The sequence below is a fragment of the Cydia amplana genome, chromosome Z (assembly GCF_948474715.1).
Source record: "Cydia amplana chromosome Z, ilCydAmpl1.1, whole genome shotgun sequence".
Lineage (NCBI taxonomy): Eukaryota > Metazoa > Arthropoda > Insecta > Lepidoptera > Tortricidae > Cydia > Cydia amplana.
In genome coordinates, this window is record NC_086096.1 from 35833333 (window position 1) to 35853824 (window position 20492).

At 37.9% G+C, this 20492-nt stretch overlaps 1 protein-coding gene across 2 annotated transcripts in view; it reads left to right on the top strand.

Moving 5' to 3' along the window:
* The window catches only part of LOC134661216 (fizzy-related protein homolog), a 77070-nt gene that overhangs the window by 1845 nt on the left and 54733 nt on the right, over nt 1-20492 (top strand). For both annotated transcript variants that reach the window (XM_063517185.1, XM_063517186.1), the window contains exon 2: nt 997-1142. In XM_063517185.1, the coding sequence (XP_063373255.1) occupies nt 1004-1142 (139 nt within the window). In that variant the 5' untranslated portion in view covers nt 997-1003. The remainder of the gene's footprint in view (nt 1-996; nt 1143-20492) is intronic.

Here is a 20492-nt window from a genome sequence, read left to right on the forward strand (position 1 = left end):
GTTACAAGCATTTGAGAAATAGGCCCCAGATCTTATGATGGACACAACATGTGGCCGTAGGATCTCTATGTATCAATGAGTATTAGTTGACTGTTGAAAGGAAAGTACAGTTGGCAATAAAAGCTTTGTGATCTGATCTATATAACCTTATTATCAATTTAGAAACCAGTAAAACTATCTATAAACTAAACAAATTAAAACTAAACTAACATTAAAATAAAACTACTGAAAAATTAAACAACAATAGAAAAAATACCCTCCTATGAAAGGTCCCCCCAAGTCTGTGCCCTGCGGAAGGGTGCCCATGAGGCTGGTTACATTATCCCGCTGGATGTCCATGCCTATTCTTTGACTTAAGAATGAGCCAGCCCTAGGGTCGCACGAGGACTCAAGTAATTTTTTTTAATGCTTATTTATTTATTATTTATATTTATTATTCTATAAGCAGGCATAATATAAGCGCTGGTGGCCGAGCGGTAAGAGCGTGCGACTTGCAATCCGGAGGTCGCGGGTTCGAACCCCGGCTCGTACCAATGAGTTTTTCGGAACTTATGTACGAAATATCATTTGATATTTACCAGTCGCTTTTCGGTGAAGGAAAACATCGTGAGGAAACCGGACTAATCCCAATACGGGCCTAGTTTACGCTCTGGGTTGGAAGGTCAGATGGCAGTCGCTTTCGGAAAACTAGTGCCCACGCCAATTACTGGGATTAGTTGCCAAGCGGACCCCAGGCTCCCATGAGCCGTGGCAAAATGCCGGGATAACGCGAGGAAAATGATGATGATTCTATAAGCAGGCAGGCAGTTGTGACAACCGATATTGCCTGTATCCAGTAATCATTGACAGTTGTCATTGATGAGTAGATGTATAGGTGTCCTTGTCTAGTTTATTTTTGTGTATAATTCATTTCATTAACTGCCAAGCGAATTAAATATATACTGCTCAGCAAACGTCAGTAAACTATATGACACATAACAAATTATTTTCTTCCAGCGCCACCATGTTCAGCGACTCATTCGAGAGACGGCTGATCCAGCAATGCAGCCCCGTCGGCAGGAAGTCACTGGTCATGAGGTCTGAGAGGTTGGACAGGTTCGTGCCTCTCAGGCGGGGGCAGAATTGGCAGACCAGCTTTCAAGGTATGTACTTACACATTAGAGACACGGTAACCAGTATAGAGAGTCTTGGTATTGAATTTGTATGGCAGAAGCGTTTCTGGTACTGTTGTATAGAAAATCAGTACAGGGAGCATATCCCATCCTAGTCGAGTTCACAAACAAGGCTATGTTCCAAAAATATATTTAATGACCTTATGACGTTTGGCTATCAAGATGTATTGTCAAGATCTTATAGTGCATGTTCAAATATTTTTGAGCATCTTGGCCGAGCCGATATATGTGTTTTTATTTTTACGTCATTTATTGATATGTAGTAGAAGATTTCTGTTGTAGCTTGTCTTATGACGCACCTACTAAGGAACTAAAAGGGTTGTATAGTGTATTCGGGTAATTTCAAATACTCTATAACGTCAGATGATTACGAAAATGGACTCTAATATTATAGCGTTATGGGTGATTGTTACAAAATTACAATGTTATTACTAATATCTTATTAGGTTATGGTCTCTTTAATGTAGGCTTGTAATATATATAGGTATTTTTACTTGGTAAACAGAGCTGTGACTAAGAAAATAATAAATAACAATAATATACATATTTAAGGAAACATTAAACTGCATATTCCAGTTATTTTAGTGTCCAGTTACGTATAACATTTAATGCAATAATTTCCCTTTGTTATTGTAATTACTAATTATTGTAAAATTTGTAAACAACGATATTGCTAACGCTACGTAAACCTCCGAGAGCGGTACAGTCAGCAGCAGAAGTTGCTAAGCGGGCGAGGTGTTCAAAATTACCTTGACACGCTCTTATTCTCTTAACAATAAAGTCGCGATAATGATCTTGATCATTTTGAACACCTGACCCGCTTAGCAACTTCTGCTGCTGACTGAACAGTCGCCATCAGATAATTCAGATATAACGGAGCGGCCAAGGTGTTCACAAAATCTGAACGCGCACTTTAACGCCTTGTCAATAGAGGCGTGTTCAGATATTTGTGAGCGCCTTGACCGCTCCGATATATCCGATAGCGACTGTACCATCGTCCCGTGATCATTTGATATACATTCACCATTCGTAATCCTTATTCCAAATATATAAGATTCACCGTTGGTCAGTTAAATGTACAATGCTTAGTAGAAGTGCGAACGTTGAAAGCGAATAAAAAAAAAAAGAATAATGACCAATCAATACGAAGGCCATTAGGTAGCCAGTACGGTAGTGGGCAAAAACTACTCATTAAGTTTATTTTAAAATTTCAGCTAATCATCACCATTATTCTTGGCAAAGTTAGTTTTGCGGTCCAAGTCGCCTTAGGCTGTAAATCCGTAGGTACAGAATAACCGTTACAGTTACAATAGCATCTCAGTCTAAAAGCAAAATATGCTATAGTAGCCACACGCGTGCGCCTGTGAGGGACAGAGCATACGCAATGCGACGAAATTAAAAACGCCCTTTAAATATTTCTGAGAACATACCAAAAACCACCCACGTAATTTAGTCGGGTTCATTGTTGCCCAGTAATTTTTAATATTTCCAAAAATTGTATACAAGACTGGAGAGCATTGAGAACTGCTCACTTTGTATGGAAATATTCTTTCATTCATACACTAAATTAATAATTGTGGGCTGAAGTTACAACTTTGTTCTATTAACTAACTATTATTACTGTAATATCAAAGAAATAGACAATGAAATGTGTTGTTTGGTCGTTTCTGTCTTTTTAGGGTTCCGTAGCCAAATGGCAAAAAACGGAACCCTTATAGATTCGTCATGTCTGTCTGTCTGTCTGTCCGTCTGTCTGTCCGTCCGTATGTCACAGCCACTTTTCTCCGAAACTATAAGAACTATACTGTTGAAAATTGGTAAGTAGATGTATTCTGTGAACCGCATTAAGATTTTCACACAAAAATAGAAAAAAAACAATAAATTTTTGGGGTTCCCCATACTTCGAACTGAAACTCAAAAATTTTTTTTTCATCAAACCCATACGTGTGGGGTATCTATGGATAGGTCTTCAAAAATGATATTGAGGTTTCTAATATCATTTTTTTCTAAACTGAATAGTTTGCGCGAGAGACACTTCCAAAGTGGTAAAATGTGTGTCCCCCCCCCTGTAACTTCTAAAATAAGAGAATGATAAAACAAAAAAAAATATATGATGTACATTACCATGTAAACTTCCACTGAAAATTGGTTTGAACGAGATCTAGTAAGTAGTTTTTTTTTATACGTCATAAATCGCCTAAATACGGAACCCTTCATGGGCGAGTCCGACTCGCACTTGGCCGCTTTTTTTATATGATACAATTAATTGTTTATAGCCCATTGTAGATTTTGCGAGTGTGATTGTGATCGGAATTGGATTTCGTATTGGTGTATCATTATTATTATGAAGTTGGTTAATAGGGATGATGACACATGTTGAATTTTATAACAAAATCTAGTAAAATAGTTAGCAAACGAGCAATTTATCACAATAATGTGGATATTAAAATAAAATATTGAAAAATTACAAAGTAAAATATTGAAAAGTCCTGAAAGTTTCAAAATATAAGTTTTTTTTAACTTCCAAAAACGATAAAAGTAAGGGTACCATTCGATTCCTTACATTTCATGCAATAAAATATTGTATAGCAACTATATACATAAACGCAATATTTCACCGACAAAAACGCAATTTTCTTGTTTTGTCTATACTACAAGATGGGCGATGACGTCACGGCCCTTGGCCGTTTTGTATAGGGCGTTTCGCGAGTGAAGTGCGACTGTCGACCTTTGACTACAATTTCGGACTTTTGTGTTACTTTAATGAAATGGGTCCCATATAGACATTTGATCCTAAAAACAAACCCGATCGATTGATACCATAAAAAAAAATTAGTCATGTAGCCTATTGAAGAACACTTTTAAGAAAATGGCTTCCATGAGCTAAAAAAACATAGGAGTTCTTTATAATACACTAATGATCAATGATATTACTGTCAATAAATAATGCATAATCTCTAAAATTACCCTTATAAGACATTTTTTAAAACCTGACGGAATATGTATTTGTTCTCGGAATCCACTACGAATATTAGAGTTAAAAAATCTACTTATTTCTATAGATGTCTAAATAATGTTCTAGAGTGTTGTATTTGCCGCTCCGAGCCTTCCAATCAAGGTTTACAAAAACTTCGAAAAACGGCGATCATAAACCATAAATCACATTCGTATTAACTATACATGGAATGCCCTAGACTAGCGTGTGTTATGCCCCTTAAACACAGTCATTTAAAAATCATAGCGAATAAAAAAACAAGAATGATTTTACTTAGCATGCACCCCTGGAGTGTATTTTCATGAAAAAGAAAATAGTTCTGAAGTACAGCAAAGTTAGACTCGGCACGCGTGGCCAATATTTAAAAATTATAGGAAAAAAAGCTTATACATATAAGTAATTAAGTGGGTATATAAAGAAGGCTGCGTTATAGAGGTGTCTTTTCTAGAAATCTTAACGAAAAGCTTTTTGTAATTGTGCACACGAGCGTGAACATTACGGAGCGAAATAAATTCTCAGTACATTAACATCACTACACCTTATAAAACAAAGTCCCCCGCCGCGTCTGTCTGTTTGTGTGTATGAATGTTCGCGATACTGAACGTATTTTCATGCGGTTTTCTCCTATCTAATTATTCAATAGTATGTTTTTAATATACCCAGTGTAAAAGTAGCATAGTGTTATGTCTGACAGTTGTTGGTCACCGGCTGTCAAACTTTTCAATTTCAAGCTTTTCAATTTTCATGCGCTTCATTTATTACCGTCTGTATTTCTTAAACCAGATATGTCACTGTCGACAGCTGAGCCCATACCATGACTGTCATGTCACTGACAGTGTCAAAATCAAAACTGACATTTACGCTATCGAGAACGTAATTTACTTTCTATATATCTCGTTTGCACTACGCGAGTACGAGCGAGATGTATAGAAAGTAAATTAAGTTCTCGACGGCGTTTATGTCACTGCCAAACTGGTGGTAGCCGTACTGAATAGTCATATCAAAAACATATCCCGATCAAGTCCTGATCAAAATATCAAATGATTAATACCTACCTGTTATTACACTCTGAATATGCCTTAGTGCTACTAAGACGATTATCTTAATAATGTAGCAAAATTAGAAATATTAATTGGTGGTATTTGTTAAAAAAAGTTCGTATGATAGAAAACCGAAGTTTATAAATCGCCGCATGTAGTTAAAAACAAATCAATTGGTTCTTAAACGATAATAATTAATACACTCGCCTCATAAAAACCCTTTCGATCGCGTGGCACAAACAACCCTTTTACGGACTCCCTATGCAAGTTATTTTTAACAAATTGTCATACATGATCGCCTTCAGCTCATTAAGGAATCCTCATTATGGATATGGTAAATGAGCGTGATTTCGTTTGCGTGATAGTGTAACAGGAACCTATTAGGTAATGATGTCAAAAAATGTTTACGGTTCTTAACACAATAGATTTATTGGTTTTAAGGTTGGAGATATGGTTTAGTCACACAAATGTCACAAAAAAAAATCTAAGAGAAAGAATATGCATAGGCCATTATTTTATTAACTAAGTGGCGTGGCCCCCATAAGCATTTCAAAAGTACAAAAGATAAGTCTTGACACGGGGACCTATTTACATGTTTTTTTTTGTTAGTAAACTATAGGTCTATTCTTATTGTCTTTAAAATATGTACCTACATAAACCATGTATGACTGTTTGTTTCTGAATAAATAAAACTCGACTTGGCGGGGGCACTGCCGTGCCCCCAGATATAATATAATGAAAGACGCATTAATAAAGAATGGGGCAGAGACAGAAAAAATTCTGCATTCTGCAAGATGCAGTAACAGTAAGTGTTGCTAAAGAACTTCATACAAGTGCTGCTGGTTTAGTAGATAATATTAGCAATTTTCAAAATTATTCAGCTTTCGAAACTACCCAAATGCACCTTATTTTGATAAAATGTTGATAACATTCTTGCATACCTACATATGATATGAACAAGATAAGCCGTTTACGGCTATAGCTGCAGGACTGTAAGAAATATACATACCTACTCTCTTATTATGTATGACAAATACCGTAGTTATTCAATCTACATTCAACTTACATTTAAACTTTAACTTCGCAAGCAATCTAACAACGCATCTAAACTTTTGTGGTAATTCCATAACCATATTTATTATCTCTAAAAAGATTGTAACATGGCAGCTTAATTATAATTACTTATCCTCCTTTATTAACAAGTCAAAGTTCTCATGTCCCAACACTCTCAACGCTCCGCCGCGCGCGGTGTGAACGGACCCTAATCCGCTCTGTAAAGCATTTTCGCACAGATTTCCGCCGCCGAGCGCCACAGAGCGTGGCCACATCAATATTGTAGTGCGATGCCCTCTGCCATCTTCTACACTGTTAACTGATCTTAAACCTTAATGCCAAAGCATAAGGTTCACGGGTGGTCAGTTAATTTGGTGCATGCCCTATGGGCCGCCAGCCGAGACGGGATCGCAGAGTGAAAAAATGTCTATGGTCTGTTGCTAACTTATCAGTAATGTTAATGGTTAAGGTTGGAAAATGTTTAATTGAAAAATGAAAGTAAATTTTAGGACATAAGATTTAATTGACTTATCCATTCATAGCACAATATAGTTACCTACTGTACTTACTTTATTGTAACTTTTTTAGTTGAATTAGGCGAAGAGGTTAGGAAAATTGGCATATAGGCACCTGAAAGTGGTGACAAAAAAAAAACAGGCCATGTGCGAATCGGACTCGCGCACGAAATCACGTTTGTTGTATTTCACTAAAATATTTGTTTTATTTTGTTTTTAGTATTTGTTATAGCGGCAACAGAAATACATCATCTGTGAAATTTTTAACTGTCTACCTATCACGGTTCATGGGATACAGCCTGGTGACAGACGGACGGATGGACGGACGGACAGATGGACAGCGGAGTCTTAGTAATAGGGTCCCGTTTTTACCCTTTGGGTACGGAACCATAAAACTAAGAACTTCGTCTATATATATTCCTTAGCTTAAAAATTCACATATGCATGCTCTTGCACATTTGTATGGTCGTTTAAAATTTTAAATATACAAAGACAGTATTATTGACTGACTCCATTTGACCCTTTCCTGATTGAATGGACTTATTAGCATTTGACTTAATTAACAAAGACAAAGTGACTCAAGCCCGGTACACTTTACAAGCGATTCTGCCAAGTAGTGTTATGATCTTAAGAATTAGAGTAGCATGTCGGTTATAAAGGTAGTTTTGTACCACCGAGGAGTTTTCTTAGGCCACATAAGTTAATGATATCCGCAGTTAAGTAAAGGATCTTTCAATTTACGAATCAAGGTTGGGGTTCACAAATTAGATTAATGCATTCATAAGTTTTGTTTGAAAGTTAAATTTCCAGCTGAATTTAAACAAGTTTTTATCGCTGACCGCATTTTTCTTTCAACAGGCAACTAATACTCGAGACATCTAATAAACCCAAACTCGTAAGAACTATTATATAATCTGTGCCCAAACACAATTAGGTTGCCACCTCCTGTGTCCATCATCAGCGCTGCTCGATGTTACCATAATATTGCATTGTGACCTAACTCACTGTATTTGAGGTTTAAGTCAATCGAATACTGGGAAGTGGGTCTAATTGTAGTTTGTAAGATTTGACTCGAACATACAACATACACTCATACAAAATGATACAAACAATGCAAGGTAAATGAAATAAAAATCTGTAAAAACGTTAATGTGACTTGTATTGACCACACGCGTCGCGTCCAATAAAGCAGTAATAAAATTCGGCAGTCATGTGCAACGTCATTTGACTCCAACAAATAGTCCAAATAGGTCGTCTAGAGTTTCTATTACCCAGCCATATTACTATCTAACCAACCGAAGCAAAGACGCATTAAGTGTCTAATAATTCCTAAGGTGTATACAGCATTTTAGAATAGGACTACACTTGACAATGCCAATTATGCATATGACCCCCTCAAGAGCGGTGAAGTATAAAATGCAATTTATGAATTGGTGGTCACTCAATCTCTGCAATTGGCAGTTTGGAGTTTTTTGGAAACAAAATATGTGTTTTAATAGTTGTAACGTAGTGTAATTAACTACGTCTACTTAATTAAAAAAACAACGGGTTGCTCTCAGGGAGTGCCGGCAGAAGTGAAAACTCAATCACTATTGCAAAATGTCTGCAGCACTATGTATAATTGAGGTTAACGCCATCTAGCGTTATTTCGTCGCATTACTTGAAACCCCTAAGCAAATCACTGTTATTACTCGAGTTATATTAATACCACTTAGAGAGAAACTCACTGGATGGCATTTAAATCAATAAAGAAAAACTCAATGGCATGAAGTAACAGTTTTTCGATCAGGTCACGTGTCCGTCTTACGTCTTACGGTCACGTGACACCTATTACGAGTTATCATTTTTTCCCCATCACAAAAAGTGCACAGCGCCGCTAAAGAAGTTTTCACTTCAATAAAAAAAAACACTTAAAATGGAATGCTGTTTCGCATTTTTGATTTTGATTCTCCTTAAAATTTCAAACTCAAAATTTCAATATCCTACCTTCAATGGATTAGGCTGTGCGTTGTCTGGTTGTCTGTACCTTTTGTCGAAATGGTGTTGTATAGATTTTTAGATTAGGTATGTTTCAAAGTATAATTTAGTCTTATTTAGTATGCCACATAAATAATTCGCAGATCTATGAAATTCCGAACCTTTTTTCGTCTTAAGCAATCGGAATACACGCTCAGTAATTATAGTAAGTATAAGGGCGATTGTGCACTACAATGAATTTTACTGTCCGGCAGTCCGAGTTTTTACGGTCCGATATGGCACGCCATTAAGGGCGATTGTGCACTACAATGAATTTTACTGTCCGGCAGTCTGAGTTTTCATGGTCCGATATGGCATGGAAAAAACGGATGATTGGCTTGTGCACTTGTCCGTCTTTTTACTCGCAGGTGCGGCGCAGTGGCATGAAAAAAACGGATGATTGGCTTGTGCACCTGTCCGTCTTTTTACTAATATTGCAAACGAGAGTAAGTTAAATCGCGACGGCTTGCCGGAGCGATTTATAGACTCGAGTTTGCAATATTATTACGCGCCGAGTTACACACAATATTTTTCATCACACTTGCGATACAAAAATTAAGTATAAAGACAAAAAACTGTTAACTATGGCACTAGAAACTTCATAACTCCTTAGGGAGAACGCTTTTTCTATAACTCCCGCTAAACCTGCGTGCAATTCCACGCGAGTGTGATGAAAACACGTTTTTCATAGCTGTCATCTCGGACCGTAAAAACTCGGACTGCCGGACAGTAAAATTCATGTCCGGAATCGCAGTGCACAAGCATAAACACGTTTTTCATAGCTGTCATCTCGGACCGTAAAAACTCGGACTGCCGGACAGTAAAATTCATGTCCGGAATGGGGAAAAGTAAAATGTCGGACGGTAAATTACGTCTAGTGCACAATTTAAGCTATTATATACATTTAATGGCGTGCCATATCGGACCGTAAAAAATCGGACTGCCGGACAGTAAAATTCATTGTGCCATAGGGCGATTGTGCACTACAATGAATTTTAATGTCCGGCAGTCCGAGTTTTCATGGTCCGATATGGCATGAAAAAAACGGATGGTTGGCTTGTGCACTTGTCCGTCTTTTTACTCGCAGGTGCGGCGCAGTGGCATGAAAAAAATGGATGATTGGCTTGTGCACTTGTAAATGTATATAGTAGCTTGTGCACTAGACGTAATTTTACCGTCCGACATTTTACTTTTCCCCATTCCGGACAGTTTTTTCCCGGTCCGAGATGACAGCCATGAAAAACGTGTTTATGCTTGTGCACTGCGTCTGGAATTAGTATAATTCTTGACTTGGCCGAGCGGGGGCGGGCCTCTCTTTTAGTAAAAAGACGGACAAGTGCACAAGCCAATCATCCGTTTTTTTTCATGACCCTGCGCCGCACCTGCGAGTAAAAAGACGGACAAGTGCACAAGCCATGATCATCCGTTTTTTTCATGCCATATCGGACCATGAAAACTCGGACTGCCGGACAGTAAAATTCATTGTAGTGCACAATCGCCCTATAACTTACTAATTAATAATTAACAACCGCACGCACCGCTAAAATTGTCAAGCAAAAATGACCTTTATCAAGCGCTTAAGTTCCATTTCTAACACAGCAGTGTGTATTACCAGGCGTGTCTCACTCCGCGATTTCGTCGCTTTGCTACAGGTAGCTAAAAGTACATCCGCTCGGCCCCAACTTTGGCGTGGCGCTGTCGCCACCTAGCGGCCATATCTGTGCTGATCGTAACAGACGCGTTTTGTTAGAGAGTGAGTCTTCTGTACTTAGTACTATTATTTATTCTGTTGTATTACTAGAGCGTGACTGCTTTCACAATGGGGTTATAAATATTCTAAGTTCCGATTGTGAACTGGAAGCTGGGCCTTTCACTAGCCCTGTTACTACTGCTATACTAATAAATAGCATAGCAACTATTGACCATTGGCGGACCTTATATATTTGCAACGGTTTACGAATTGTCAGTTACTTATAATCAGAGATCGGACAAATTTGCGACATTGCTCGCAAGAATGTGGACATGACTCCAAAATTGATTAAATAATTAATCATTTAATTATTTAATCAATTTTTTAATTTTGATTCCTAATCAATAAAAAACACAAAGATTTCTTATAATGTAAATTTATTAAAGAAATTAATCAGAATGTTTTCCAAATTTTCTGTAGGTACTCATTTTTTTATATCAATAATATATTTAAGTGCTATTTATTGACGAGGGAACAAAATTAAATCTCAAGTAAAAAATTAATTAAAATAATTAAATGATTAATTATTTAATCCATTTCGGAGTCTTGTCCACATTACTGCGAGCAATGTCGCAAATTTGTCCGATCTCTGCTTATAATATAACATAATTTTTTTGAAGTGAAAACTTCTTTATCAGTGCTGTACACTTTTTGAGGTGGGGAAAAAATGTTAAACTCGAGACAGATCACGTGACCGTAAGACGGACACGTGACCTGATCGAAAAACTGTTACATGTAAAGTCATTGAGTTTTTCTTTATTGATTTAAATGCCATCTAGTGAGTTTCGCTCTAACTGGTATTAATATAACTCGAGTACTAACAGTGATGTGCTTAGGGGTTTCAAGTAATGCGACGAAATAACGCTAGATGGCGTTAACCTCAATTATACATAGTGCATTTTGCATTATAGTCATTGAGTTTTCACTTCTGCCGGCACTCCCTGAGTGCAACCCGTTGTTTTTTTTTAACTCGTTATAGTATCCCACTATCCACTTGGTGGCTATTAATAGGTGGCTATCTGGATGCATGCGAGGTACATGCGGCAGACGTGACCCGCCCAGCCCAGTCACACAAAAACCCCCTACGCTATATGACAATAAAGTATGCCATTTGTTCCTCTAAAGCACTGTCATTGGCTCAAGAAATGTAATTATTGCTTTCAAATAAGCTTGAAGGGACTAAAATCATTAGTGGTTTTTCCCGATATCATGCTGGTTCTGGCGCGGAACTAATAAACGTCTTAAAATGATTTAACACGAGTGATTAGTTAATATCGGGTATTATAACAGTCAATCAATAACTATAAGACACTTTAAATGCTCTTTTAGGCACGACATTTATACGTTGTCAAAACGTTGTCACCAAGGATTAGTGTCAGATCGAATTAGAAGTATTAGAACAGCTATGCTATCGCGCTGCAACATATGTCGACGACAAGTAAGGTATATACATACATTTTCAAACTCATAATAGTAACTAAGTAACTAAGTAAAAAACTCGAGTAACATAACGATTCCTTAATAAAGGTGTTATCAGACCTTATAGTTATATGTACTCCTTAATAAAGGTGTTATCAGACCGTATTATATCATCCTGTAAAAACACATCAAATAGTACTTCGTACGAGGCTTTGCCCAGATATTTCTGAGCACCTTGGCCGCTTCAATATATCTGACGGCGACTACTAATTCCTCATTTATCCGCCTGCTACTTAAATTTGTCGCCCCGCAATTTTGTTTCGTGTTATCAGTGCTGATAAGGGAGTCAAGTAATTTGTCCGGTGTTAGTAGGACACCCAGATATCAGCGGGTTGCAAATGTTATCGGGCAAAAATGCACTCGTGGGGATCCTTACAAGTTGGTGATAAGTTGATAACGCTTTGCTGGTTAGTCAGGTTAGTGAGTAATACAAGTTCTATGTGGCTTTTGCCTTTTTAAATGGCCTATTATTTGGCAGCGAGTGTGGGCGCACATTTGCTGCAAAGATTGGCTGTGTCATGCAGTCACCTGAGAGCGCACCAGCGACGCTCTCAGCGGTAGAAAGCAGTCGCTGTGGCCGAAAACGGCTAGATGATGATGACGATGATTATTATTTTCCAAAGTATCACATATATCTTTGCGGATAAGTTTTAGGTACTTAAAGGTGTGCATAAATTCTTAAGCCGGGTTGGACTAGCGTGGGGACTATAGCCTAAACCCTCTCGTACTGGGTCCAGCAATGAGACGTATACATAATGATAATGAAAATGATAATGAGTCATGTTTTCCATATCTCCAAATCTACCCCCATATTCAAAAAACTTAGCAACCTCTTTACAAACCTCTGTAAAATGTTCTCTTTCTAACAAAAAGAAATGTCAAAATTACGGATAAGTAGGAACAAACGATTTTCTAAAGTTTGTTAGATTTGACTAACGCTTATGGCTATAGCCACTAGTCTTTCGAATCACCATTTGATGAATATATAAAGAAGTAGGTACAGTCTGCAATATAATATTCTTTCCAAAAATATTTTTCATCTATCAATGTTACTTTGTCAATGTTTCTCAGAATCGATAACCAGAGAAAATACACACAGAAATACCTCAAACCGAGTGACGGAACCGTCACCTAAACTTTTCGATAAGATGAACATAAATAAGTTATTTTTACGCTTTATGCGACCTGCATACAGTAAACAACGTAGCGGAGGTCAGGTCTCGTGTATCTTCCAATTTGGAGTACCCTCGCTACAAAGCTAACTGACCATTCTCAGACTTTAATGCGAGGGGATAAGGTCTAAATAAGTTCGTTGCTGTTTAAGAGGACATCTTTATCTGTTGCGTGAATTGTTTCGATGCGACCACGTGGGCAGACCACGCATGGCAATGCTTTTAAACCGTAAGTATTAACAGCTGTATTTGTCCGTTAAGCTAAAAGTAAGTCAAATTTATTGGATACGGTCCCACAGACCTCAGCTAATCCTTAAACTGCGATACCTTATGAAATTAAGGTCAGATCGTACGCACGCACCAGATAAGGTCCTTATGGCTGAGTTTTTGTCGATTTTTCGTCCGTGGATCGTCACGAATAGAATAGAATAGAATAGAATAGAATATAATTTATTCGTAAGCACAGACAATACATAATATAAAAGAAACACAAAATAAGATTAAAGTGCCACGAAATGGCCTCATCTCAGCATGTTGCTGGTGGCTTCCAGCGCTGGTCTTCCGATGAGACCATCAAGTGAGAAGAATCACGGAGGGTAACAGACAAGAAGAAAAAGACATCAAATAACGTAAAGTGAACAAATAGTAAAATAAAAGTTACACAGAAGGAAGATACAACATAACGACTATATTAAATTAAATTAAGACTAATTTATACATATAAAACAAGCATCGACTCGCAACACTGTATTGATCTGGTCCAACCATACCTTGGATGTACATTACAGCTGCATATGCAGCTAGCGCCAACGGTGGCTACACTAACTAAAAAAAAAAAAAAAAGGCAATGACAGACCAGACAATATCGACAATGACGTATTGAATATCGAGCGTTCATGAAATCAATTTTATAAGATTAGTTTAACAAGACAGCATCGTAGGATTTGTAGGTAAACGAATACTAACATAATAATACTCTACTAAGTATGGCGTATCAGGAATAATGAACTCTTGCCAGGCTGAAGGAACAAAACACTTGTGGTAAGCATAAGTAAAAGTACTTACAAACTACAGGCAGCTCGTATCAAGTCTGTAGGCTTCCTGGTTAAGTTGGTGATTAAATAAATACTGTTTAAGCTTTGACTTAAAACTATGAATACTTTGCAGGTTTCTCAATGGCGGAGGTATATTATTCCAAACCTTCGACGCGGCGTAGCTGAAACTACCACGAAAAGCTGCTGTGGCATGGCGCGGCGTCAACAATTGAATCCCACAGTTACGGCGTTCGCGGAGTTTAATACAAGATAGCTTATTGAAGAGATATGGGGGCGTTCTATACTTCAGCACACCAAAGAGCAAACAGGCCAGATGAAGTTTACGACGGTGTTGCATTTTGAGGATCATATGACTATTCAGAAACGGAGTCACGTGGGCTCTCAACGGGATATTGAAACAGAAGCGAGCACAGGCATTTTGAACACGTTGAATGAGTCTCTTTGTTTTAGCAAGAAGTCTAGGCCCAACATGACATCAATGACATAAATGATGTCCAGAAGGGCTAAGATGGCCGGCTATTTATCATTTGTCACCTTGCTTGTCACGTTCTAACAAGTATGTAAGTGCGAAAGTGACTCATGACAGTCATGACATGAAAGGTGATAAAAACACGACCATGATACCGCTGCTGCAAGGCTTTCTGACGTGACCGTACATCAACAGTTTTGCTGACTGACTAAAAAAAAGAAATTCATCTGGCCCCCGTTTCACAACGCTGACAATTGACACCTGACATTGACAATTACCTGTCTATTTCCGGGTTGATATGTAACGCAAAGTACTAGGTACTTCAATACAGAGGTCTTCTGCTACAACAGGGCTGACTGCCAGGTTAACGGAACCGACAAAAAAACCAAAAGGGTTTAACCTCCCTCGCAACTTTGGTGTCGCCTCTAAATAGGCTGAGAACCGGGCATGGCCGCTGTAATTCGCTGAATACAAATGGGGTTGGAAAGATTCTTCACTCTGCGAGTGCGGTCAGGAAGAGCAGACCACAGATCATATATTCCAACGCTGTCTGTCCCTTCACTCGTATTCTGGACCAGCTGAAGATTTGGACTCAGTCACGCCTGAGTTGGTTACCTGGCTTAGCGACTGCAAAGCTATACTCTGATTGTCCTTCTTTATGCATGCCATACGATTAAATAAATAATATTGACCTGCAATGCACGGCGTATCTCACTCGGCGTAATATCGGTGTCAGTTAGGTGACAAACATCACCGATGTGAAACATGATCTCGTAATATTGCTTCGCATGTGGTTAAACACATTTCAGAAAAGGTCATTTCTGTGGACAAAACAGCTGTGGACATGACAAAGTTAACAACTTTTTCTAATTTTATTCTCAAGTACTGGAAACGTGTAACCCGACTTACAGTTAAAAAATAACTCTTGATCTTCTCAACTTTGTGCCGTCTACTGAATATGCTCCATGTAAATCGTGCTTAACAACCTCCGGGCTTCGTAGGCCTCCTAACACCTAAACGTTCAAGTGCTAAGCAAACATTGGATAATAATGACATCACCACAGCTGATCGGATCGGGTGAAGGCTGGTCACCGGCTCCGTGTCAAACACCCTGAAATGGCCCCAGTGAACATGCGGAGTGACATATTAGGATTTGGTGACTCACGCTTTTGAGGTGGGAAAAAGGAGGCTCTAGTATTGTTCAGTCTATGCATTTAGGCGTTCATATATTATATAAGATAAAATAAATGTTATTGCACAAATACAGAAAAACAGAACTTCTATTAAGAGTTGGTGCATAGCTAAGTTGGATCGTACTCGTAAATTCCTGGAGACCCCGCACTAGGCTACCCCTGTATCGCGGGACACCAGCTGTACATTTATATGTCATGCAGGTCGCAGGGCAGACAGGGCAATTGAAGAAAAAAGGTTCAGTTTTAAAATACTTGAATTTTTGCATTAGAACTGTCAGCGATTGGGTGGGCGATATTCGGGTCACTTTTTGAGATTAGCTCAGGCCTCTCTTTGAGTACGCCACTTGTCCCGGAAGTGGCGTACTCAAAGAGAGGCCTATGCTCAGCAGTGGGCGATAAAAGGCTGATATGATGATGATGATACTGACAGATAGCGACAGATTTTAACAATGTATGCAAATACGTAAGGTGATGAAAGATCATGGAATTACAGCGTTATGGTATAGATTTAATGCTTTTGCAGTACCAGTAAAGTTCTATTTCTACTCATAAATATTATGCCTAATTAATACTTAAAGCGCCAAATCTTTTTTTTCTTTCTTAGTCTGAATACTTCTGTAAATAAAATCCTTTGTGTTCTTATTACCTAAATTTCTAAAAAAAAAAGATTATAAAAGAACCCAAAGGATTTTATGCTAAGTACATATCTCTAGATAAAAAAAATATTTTACCTTCATGACGATTAGTCAGTCGCTTCATATTTTAGGAGACCACTTAAGTTTGGCATTTTGTAAAATATCCAACCAAGTGTGTCATACCATGCACAATGGAGGGTTCCGTACTATCGAGCAATGCGAAAAAAAACCGAAGATATCGTGCTTCTTGTACAAGTATGACAAATATGTTGAACCATTTAGTTCTGATGTACCTAATTTCATTCTTTATATACTAGCTTTGCCCGCGAGATCATCGGCGTAGAATTATGTTGATGTTGACTGATAAAAAATATCTAATATGTCCTTCCACGGATCGCAAACTATCTCCATACCAAAAATTTAAATAAGTTCAGCGGTTTAAGCGTGAAGAGGTAGGTAGCAGACAGAAACACAAAATTAGAGACGATGTTTTAGACGGAACGCAAATACAGTAGAACCCGCTTAATACGATCACGTTTAATACGATTTCCCGCATAATACGCCATTTTACGCCGGTCCCTGCAACTTTAGGCCTGATTTCATACATTTTTTCACGGTTAATACGACTCGCGTCCCGCTTAATACGCCATCTAAATGTTACCCACTTACGTATGTGGGTGAAAAAATGGGGACTAAGCATGCCGTAGCTACTCATTTTTTTATTTAAGTATTTTTAATATTACGCAAGGGGACGCGATTTTGGCGACACCTCCACTTGTCCAGATGTTTGTAGCCCAAGCGATCAGCTAATTGGTCCGTGCATCAATTCTGTGCATTCGGAAGTTGATGAAGTGGGAGGGTGTGCGCCGCGCCCGTCCGTCGCAACGCATCACGCCCGGAACCAGTGTTGGCTGTTTTCTTAATGTTAACTGTTACGCACCATCTGCACGTTTGTGTTATTGACATAACCGTCGTATTGTTATGCAATACGCCGTTATCTATCTATTTTTTTTTATGTTTATTACCTACCTTAAAGTTTTTTGTTTTGGCTAATATCTTTTGTCGGGTCCTTAGCGGCCTGAGAATGCGATGCCATCTCCTTGACAGCCTAATGTTGATTTATAATCTTTGTTGTGAGTTCCATTCTAAATAAACAAATTACATGAAATAATACTAAAACAAATTTCACGTTTAATACGATTTCCCGTTTAAGACGTTTTTTTGCTAGGTCCCTTCGGAATCGTCTTAAGCGGGTTTTACTGTAATTTATAATTTTCTTTCTAATACAGATCATGAGATACAGGAGGCTTAATAATAGTTTTCCAGTCTGTTGCCACTCTTAGAGCGGTTTCGCACTACGTCCGATCCGAATCCGTGAAATTATGGTCGGAAGTAGCCGTAGAACTATTTCTATGGTAATGTACGCACTAGATCCGTCTGATTTCTTTCCAAAATCGGATGACGGCTACATCGGACCATATTTTCACGGGTTCGGATCGGATTCGGATCGGACGTAGTGCGAAACCGCTCTTACGGTACCCTAAAAAGTGGACAGTGCTAGATCTACACAATCACTGAAACACTTAAACTAAAAGCGAACAGTAAAGATATGCCATTTTTTAGACGCTAGCCTACACGAATCGCATTATGATAAAAAGTTTGTGTTCAGACATGATATTTTCTTTGTTGGAATCTATTTATATTTTATCACGTTTATAGACGTTGAGATATTGAGTTTAAGAAACCTAGAAATTCGAGGCTACCTAGTAGGACAAAAAATCGTGTGGTGTTGACAATTCCTAAAAGTGGCTTTTGATTGAGCTTATTTAATAAAATTTTGAATAGAATATGATTTTACCGTCTGTTCATTACTTAAATGTTACATTTCTAAATAAATTTACGTGCTAACTTCCAAAATAGTTATTTTCGATACAAGTGCGAAAAAGAGGAAATTCGAAACGAGTGGCGATAAATTAAAACACGACCGAAGGGAGTGTTTTAAATCGACACGATTTGCGAATTACCTATTCGTACGTGTATCGAACAACGTTTTACAGTACATATGGCACTTTAAAGTTTCGACATACGCACGAAAAGTGCTATTTTACGCACTAATGCGGAAAAGTAGCCCCATATGTACTGTAAAAAAAATCCGTGACTGCTACTCCATATATAAATGAACTATCATAGGGACCATCAACATCATTCGATGTGATATGTATAATATCGTAAAAAGTAAATTTAAAATAGTACACAAATAAGTGTACAACTTGTTTAAATATTAGTTAAACCCGACGTTTAAGGAAACGTCACTTGCACTTTAACTGAAAGTGTTAATTTGCGAATTGTAAGATTGCAGTCGCCCACGCCGCCACGATTTTGGCAAATATTTGATCAGCTGCATACTGGTTAGAATTATGAATACAGTGTTTTATGTAATTTGCAGTAATTAGGTTTATAATTAGAAGTAATAATATATGACAACAAAAAGTATGCAGTTATGCACCTACTTTGCATTGACAAGTGGGAGCGTCGTACTTGACGATTTTTCGTGAAAACATTGTATTTTTTATTACCATAATGTTAATGATAATGACTATATAACCCACGGTGTTTTAGAGCACAGATTTTTTACTGAAGTCATACCTTTTTTACCTATTCATACATTTTCTTTAAGAAGTATCCAAACGATGACAGTTCGTTGATCGGTTACATGGGAACAGAGCTTTATGAAAAACATTACATTTGAACTATCATATATCATAAAACATTACAAATCAAATCCAAATGAACGTTATAAAATAATCACTTAAAATGAATTTTACCAGCCAATATGACGAAGCAACTTAAAATGTAATCAGCCATTTTTGCGCAAATATTACAGTAAAGTGTCCCTTACGCATTGCGTTTTCTATACATTTTACATTAAGCATCACTGTGGTCCCTTCTGCTAGTCTAAACCTAAGTCACGAACCTAAACGCCTTTCTATTTGCAAACTGCACATAACCTGTAGATTGCGGTTTCCGGGCGTACGGTGAAAGCCTGCATTAGCCGTTGCACCGAGATTGCACTCCACCGCAGCCTCTTTAAACAAGTCATTCTGCAGTGCAACTAAATCGTCGGTTGACAACTTGATATCTTGAATTCTAGACAGGAAATACTTACCTACTTAAATAAACTTGATATCTTGAATTCTAGACTAGAAAATACCTACTTAAATAAATCATCAGTACGACTATCATCATTTGACAAGCAAATGTCACAAAATCTTATACCTTTTAACGAGCAATTCTTGTATATATTTATATATATTTAGGGGATGTCGGAAACGGCTCTATTTCGATGAAATTTGCTATATGAGGGTTTTCGGGGGCGAACGAAAGTCTATCTAGTTAAGTCTTATCTCTGGGAAAACGCGCATTTTTGGGTTTTTATATGTTTTCCAGATATTGCTGTATACTTTTGCGAAAAATAGGCAAGGCAATCGCTTTTCAGTGATATCAAAAGATCGTGTGGCGATTCTTTGTAGTTACGCCAATTCTTGCAAATCAAGTTACCCAAGTTAAGATACCCGACGTACCCGTATTACCCGTGACAAAATGCTGTCATGCCTGATCCATTTCCTCGCACAGCCAAGCTGTGGAAAGAACTGTCGCCCGCGATATTGCCGGAACGATACTACCTTCAGACCTTCAAGAAAAGAGCGTGCTTCCATCTTAAAGTCCTCCAACGCACTTGTAACCTCTCCGGTGTTGCAGCAGGTGTCCATGGGGGACGGTAATTTGGTTGGCCTACTATATCTTTAAAAAAAAACTCATGACTCATGATTGTCGTATGTTGTCTGTTATTATTTTTATCACATATTATAGTAAGTACTGTTCTATGTACTAGAGGTACCTATCCTAAGTCCTGTCCTTGGGTATGGTCACGTCTAAGGACGTACGCTC